We start from the raw sequence: 7,084 nt of genomic DNA on the forward strand, positions 1-7,084 counted from the left end.
CCATGTTTCAGGACACATTTGGGACTGTAGTTGAACTACTGTGCATGTTCCTATTTTTGCTTCTTTGGAGATTCAGGTACAGCTAACACATGATAGTTGGCTGTATGAAAAATCATACAAATATAAACACTTTTGCAGAATGAGTGGATCTAATTTGACCCGTTGCATAATAGCTCACAAAGAGAGCATGAAGTCTTTTCTTTAGGAAAGATTCCATATTTGATGCTAAAAAGAGCATATTTTTGTATTATTATTATTATTGTTATTTAAAAAAGACATCTTAAATGTTCCAAATAGCTGAAGTAGAACATTAGTAATTAAATGTGACAGTGTATTGTAATTAAGTAGCTTTTTCATAGTAGATTTAGCTATGTGCTTAGCCCACTCTCTTTCTGCCATTAGGCTAAGACACAAAATCTGGAAAGCTTTCTTGCAGTTATTCCACAGTCATCTCCTCAGTGCAGTTTAGTCTCAATCTTGCCTGTAATTTAGACTCATTTTAAGACATTACATTCATTTTGATGCCTGACATCATTTTGAAAAGCTTTGATATTTGAGTATAATTTCCTTTCATTCAAAATCTTCATTTTCATCCTGCTTCCAGACGGAGGAGTCTTACTTTGCCTCAGTGAAGCTCATATACACCATTGGCTACAGCATCTCTCTAGTGGTGTTGGCTGTTGCTGTGTTGATCCTGCTACTCTTCAGGTATAAACTGAAAATACTGATTTTTATTTTGCTTTTTGTCAGTAAAAAGCACATTTCGGGTGACATAAGCAATGGAAATAACAGCTCGAAATTCAGATGAACTGCTTTACAAAGGATGCAACTCGGGGGTGGGGGTTCACAGAACAATAAAGTGGGATTGCTGATGAGTTCAAGGCACTCTCTTCAAGTCTGGGTTTATGAAAAACTTTTACCAGTGCCTGATACTCATCGACACTCACACAGCACATGGCAGTTTTGCAACTCTGCCACGTCTTTGTGTCCCCATTTGGAATTAGATCTGATGGAATGTGTAAGAGATAAGGGAGTTGGGAAATTTACACTCTTTGCAGGATTTAGATTACACAGCTGATAACACTATGATGTCTGTACAGTACATGTGGTGCCATAAAAGGCTCGTGTGGCATGAAAACTGGAAACAGATGAAATAACCTTCCTGGCTCTTTCCACATTTAAATAAGCCCACCGACCAACACCTATCTGTTTTGTAGGCCTGACACGTGCCTTAGTCTCCTCACCAAGTCTGTAACCAAATGCCAAGACAGCGTTTTGAAAACTTATGCACCAGCTCTGTGGGTTACAGTTTGTTTTTTCCTCTTTCCAGCTGATTGTTTATGAATCTAATCTGATTGCCAGTAAATTGCTTCACCAACAAGATCACTGGCATCAGTTACGTCTCTGTCTCTTTTTTATTTTTGTTCTCTGCCACTCACATTTTTCTTTGTTCACTGATCAAAACTATGAACGAAAACCACAGACTGCGCCAGTTTGCACAGTTGTAGAAATGTGATGTTTTTGCATTTGCTGTTCATGATACAGTACAATGCAAAATCTCGTATTGGTTATAAATGTATTCCTGCTCTTTTACAGGAAACTGCGTTGTGCCAGGAACTTTATTCACATCCAGCTCTTTCTTACGTTCATCCTGAAAGCTGTGGCGGTGTTTATAAAGGATGCTACTCTGTTCTCAAGCGACGACACCAACCACTGCACCCTTTCCACAGTAAGATAATGATGCTCGGGACAAGTGCTTCTTGTTTGTATTAAGAAATTCCTCTGGGTGCATTTCCCTGATCTCATGTATTTATGCATAATCACATATTGCTTATGCACGCCTTACCACACTAATTCCTCCTTACACTTTGCTCTCTGTCCTTTCCCCTCTTCTTGTTCTTTCTGGTCAGTTTGCCTGTAAAGCCTCTGTGGTCTTCTGTCACTACTGTGTAATGGCAAACTTTTTTTGGCTCCTGGTGGAGGCACTTTACCTCAGTTCCCTGCTGCTCTCCTCTTTCTATCATAGCCGCCGATGCCTGTGGGGCTTCAGCTTGCTGGGATGGGGTGAGGACCTTGACATACAATTTCCCCAACATTTGCTACGTTGAGCCGCCTACCAAATTAAAGAACATGGCCCTACTTTGCAATATCTCAGATTTAACAATAGTGAGAAGACATGTATGATAACATTAGAATTTTCCAAAAATTACAGTTTTATAACTCATCTTTTTTAGAGATACTGTAAAACACTTCAGAGAAAGAATCGGGTTAAAAAAGGTTTTACAATACTGTGAAAAGTCTTGAGCAATAAGTCTTCAAAAGGCTTGAAGATAACAAATATTACCTTTCGAGCTTGTTAGAACTCAGATTTTGCCTGAATTACCTTTTGTGTTTGCATGTTTCAGTAAATTACTCCACCTGTTTGTACTGTTGTATGTGTGTTTTTAAACGAAGAAAATACATGAATACAAACAGGAATCTGAAAAAAATCCCTGTTTTTTGTTGCTCTTTTTGGATTGAACAAATACTGGCAGTGGGGATTTTCAATTTTTAACTCCATCAAACTTGCAGGTAGTTTGGAGCATTTATTTCATTTTGGAAAACTTCTGCCTCGTGCTGTCATTTTTTCCCAGTTAATATTCAAGTGTCTGTGAATAAAGCATAGCAAATACCAAAATAACATTTTTACCTTTTACTTTCCCATTGGGATTTTATTTGGATCACACCTAAAGTGCTGATTAGCAAAGTTTCACAGCAGCCTTCAAGGTCAAAAAGAACCAGAAACGGTAACATCAGCCAACATGTGCATATTATTATAACAGCTAAAAAGTTTCCTGGTTCAGTGGCATGTGCAGCATTGATCTATATTAACCTCCTAATACCTGGCGTCCACATATGTGGACATCACATTTTGGGTTATTTAGACCAAAATACTCAATTTTGCTCTACAAGGGCCTGATATCCACTTACGAGGACATTGTACTGCTACTGTTCTATCGAAATTGTAAATGAATATCCTCATAAGTGTCTCTCATTTTTCTTAGAAACAAAAATTAGGTAAAAAAAAATCCTGGTAATTCTTTGGGACCTGATGAATGTAAATACAATCAGCCCAAATATCAAAGAGAAATTAAAAATGCATGCTGTTCGGGTCTTAGGAGGTTAACGTTTATATTGATAATTTATTAGATCTGCTATAGATTGAATGTACCTGCCTCTCACACTATGAGATCTTGGATAGAATTATGTGGGTTCATTGTACTTACTGTAAGATGTACACTGTAGTGCACACAACCTTTAAAATAATTCATTTACATTTTATTCCTTCTGCATGGTGCAGATATTAGGAAAATTGATACTCGTCCAATCAGTTCACACACTGGAAGCTTCCTAACTCTGATTCAGCCATTTTCGTGTGTAATGATTGCATCTCACTGACACTAGTTTTGATTTCTGTAACAGGTGTGCCGGTGCTCTTCATAGTCCTGTGGATTGGATCCAGGGTGTATTTTGAGGACACAGAGTTTGTATAAACTTGAATTACAGCTTCTATAGCCACAATCATTATTATTTCTCATAAGCAGCAATAGGTGAAATGCTAAATTGTGCTAAATTAATGAAAATGATGCATATAAACGCATTAGAGGGGAATGTGAACGTGAGTCTGCTGTACATAATATTGTAAGTGCATTTACATGGATAATTTGCACTCACTTTGTACTCAGCAGTAATTGTCGGGTGTTATTTTTAGGACGTCGATTAAATTTACTGCATGCGATGCTTGAAGAAATCTTCTAAAGTGCACATTTCTTGCACAGATGTTGGGACATCAATGAGGACTCACCCTATTGGTGGATCATCAAGGGGCCGATTGTTGTCTCTATAGCGGTAAATGCCCCCATTCTTCTGAAACAAAAAATTATGATGAATTTTTTAATTATGCACTGATTAGAGATTATTACGTAGATGATTTGTTTACCTTCTTTTTAGAGACAGCCTCTGAGAAAGGACTGGGATGAACTTCTTTTGTGCCATTAGAGTAGAGTGCAAAAATTGGCACCACACCAGCCTAAGTTAATTAAACGCTTGGCTGCTCATATTGTTGCCATGACATTCAATAATCATGTTGCTGAAAGCAGCATTTGATGTAATACTTGTTACAGTTTTTACAATTTTTATTATTAGTATTAGTATTAGTATTGATTTTTGCATTCTTGCTTTTTCTTTCAACAGGTCAATTTTATGCTCTTCATGAATATCATCAGAATTCTAATACAAAAGCTCAATCCACGTCTGATCCAGTTCAATAACTCCTCTCAGTACAGGTAATCCTTTAGGTGCAGACACAGTTGTAGACAAAGGGAACTCGGCCGTGATACAGAATCTCATATTTTAGTCATTATTGCATTTTGAACACAGAGACGATCAAATTCATCTCGTTTCTGATACAAGACGTGTTTATCTTCAATTGGCAAACGTTTTCAGACATTTTGAAATACTTTTCTTCACTCACTGGTACTTTTTTACTCTGATAGTTACCGTTTGATGCTGAGAACATTGCAAGTTGTGCCAAAAATTAAAAACTATTGTAGGCCATGAATAATTCAGTAATTCAGTCTGGCCACGTCTGCAGCTCCGCTTACCAAGAGGCTCATTAGAATTTCTAATTGAAATAGACTCACTAATTGACTGAAAATGTTCAGGCACATCACGTAAATCCGGATCTCATAAAAGAAATACCATAGGTACAGTAAGTTAAATGATGCTTGACTTAATTGCACCAGTTAAGTTCACATGTTCCCCGACACATAAAGACATTATCTCTGCAGCTACATTTTAATAGCCCTATTTGAAATCATGCCCCCGCTGCTTACCTTTCCTCTTGTAAAGAGAGGCTGCATACAGAATGACACACACAAAGACAAAGATCATCTTGATTGGCATCTGATCATTACTGTGTCTGCATGCATGATGATATCAGGTGCAGCATTCAAATGAGGTACGTATAAGCAGACTCTTTTTCCTTTGCTTTTGTGCAACAGGCGCCTGACTAAATCCACCCTCCTCCTCATCCCTTTGTTTGGAACTCACTACATGTTCTTCAATTTTCTGCCCGACTACTTCAATATTAACCTGCGCCTTTGTATCGAGCTCTGTATGGGGTCCTTCCAGGTACACACATGGATTGCATCAACACTAATGGCACATACTGTACATGCTGTACCATAGTCTCTTCAGCATCCTGTGATAATCCTTCATGTTAACTTGGCTTCCACTGTTTGAGCATTATGGGTGTGAGACAGCATCTCGATGATGTTAGATCTTTGTGTTGCAGGCCTAGAATTGAAAGTCAGTTTGGTTATTAGATCTGCTTCACTTTCTGTCCTTTTAGGCAGCATGTTCCATTTATTATTATCATAAATATTAATGATTAAACCCATCTCTTTCACAGGGGCTTCTTGTGGCCATTCTGTATTGCTTTCTAAATCAAGAGGTCAGTACACAAACCACACTACTCTAAAGTGTTCAGAAAATTGCACACACAATTTACACACACTGTGGTGCATAATTAGCCTTCACGTGAGACTCATACACATCAGCCACAATGCACAAAACTGTCCCATGGTGTCTCAGAAGCATAGTATTGTTGTTATTCTAGAAGCATGGCTCACACTTAGCGCAACCTCAAAGAGGCTCAGTTATATTGAGATGAGGAATGTTTGGAGGCCAAGTCAGGACCTTGAACTCTCTCGTGTTCCTGAAACCATTCCTGAACAGTCTTTTGCACTGCGACGGAGCATTTTCACTGGCTGAAAGAGCCCAATGCCATCAGGGAATAGTGCTGCCGTGGAGAAGTGTGACAGATGGTCTGCCACAATATTTAGGCATGTCATGCATGACAAAGGAACATGGGGAGTTTCCCAGAGGAACATTGCTTGTCTGTTTCTCACAATGTATCTGGCAGGCCATGGCTCATATAGTCAGCAAGCTGTTATGCGCTATGTATCCACTAGACCCCTATCATACCCATCATTAAGATTTTGAGCAGTTTGTGCTAAAGTAGCTGCTGTGTGGCAAGGCTTTGCTCCCCAGGCGCTTCAGTGAGCATTTTAATATTGTGGCTAATCTGTATTCCAGCAGGAGGTAACTGGTTTAGAGTTGTCAGTGCGAAAAATGCAAAAAATATTTTCCACTTCTCTTCCCAGCATTGCATAAGGAAAGGACCCAGCATGCTTATGTAACTGGCAAGATTAATGTAAGGCCAGCCTCCAAAAAACTGGGGGCAGAAGCAGACAGTGTACACTATATGACTCACATGCTTTAGAGACACAAGAAACACGTTAGAGAATGGTCATGAGAATTATTTCATTTAATGTACTATTTGTATGATTACCTATGCTTTAATTGTTTCACTGATACGCAGAATGAATGCACTGATTCTCAGCAAGAAATATATAAATATATACATATATAAAACACTGTGTTTAGCTTTCATCTGTCAACAGTGAGGTGATTCTTGTTTCACTTTTAAAGTATAAAAGAAATAGTCTGACATTTTGCTAAATATAGATGTTTGTCTTCTACAACTTTTTTCTTCATTGGTTACTAAGAAAATTGATAAAAGTTGCACCTCTGTTATGTAAAACTACTGCAACCCTATCTTATCCTTGCACTAATTTAAAAACGTAATTTAATATTCTAGTTCATTTAACTTTGTTTAGTTCTGCAAAAATGTAAGTGTAGAAGCAAAAAATCCAGAATTATTTTTAATCCAAGCAGTTTGGTTACCTGCCTCTCTTTGCCAGCAGTAGGTTGGCATATAATGCTCCATAATGATGCAAACTGCAATCAGACTTGTGTTTTGTTTTGTTTTTTGTTAATCATTAAACACATGGGATATAAAAAATGCTGTAGGCAGGGTTTGCCAAGCTAGCTGGTACCTATGAAGCGCCTTGAGGCGACTTTTGTTGTGATTTGGCGCTATATAAATAAAATTGAATTGAATTGAATAGTCACTGTGGCTCAGCGATTGCTGGTTGTAGACATACAGGGAGTGCAGAATTATTAGGCAAATGAGTATTTT

General features: G+C 38.1%; 1 protein-coding gene across 1 annotated transcript in view; it reads left to right on the forward strand.

Annotated features, from left to right (window-relative positions):
- The window catches only part of ghrhrl (growth hormone releasing hormone receptor, like), a 25,581-nt gene that overhangs the window by 14,749 nt on the left and 3,748 nt on the right, over positions 1–7,084 (forward strand). Inside the window, exons 4-11 of the mRNA XM_005734142.1 lie at positions 559–708; positions 1,597–1,729; positions 1,911–2,064; positions 3,463–3,523; positions 3,819–3,888; positions 4,234–4,325; positions 5,043–5,172; positions 5,453–5,494. Coding sequence (XP_005734199.1) covers positions 559–708; positions 1,597–1,729; positions 1,911–2,064; positions 3,463–3,523; positions 3,819–3,888; positions 4,234–4,325; positions 5,043–5,172; positions 5,453–5,494 — 832 coding nt within the window. The remainder of the gene's footprint in view (positions 1–558; positions 709–1,596; positions 1,730–1,910; positions 2,065–3,462; positions 3,524–3,818; positions 3,889–4,233; positions 4,326–5,042; positions 5,173–5,452; positions 5,495–7,084) is intronic.

Source organism: Pundamilia nyererei, unplaced genomic scaffold (assembly GCF_000239375.1).
Source record: "Pundamilia nyererei isolate P.nyererei 1_Seehausen unplaced genomic scaffold, PunNye1.0 scaffold00056, whole genome shotgun sequence".
Lineage (NCBI taxonomy): Eukaryota > Metazoa > Chordata > Actinopteri > Cichliformes > Cichlidae > Pundamilia > Pundamilia nyererei.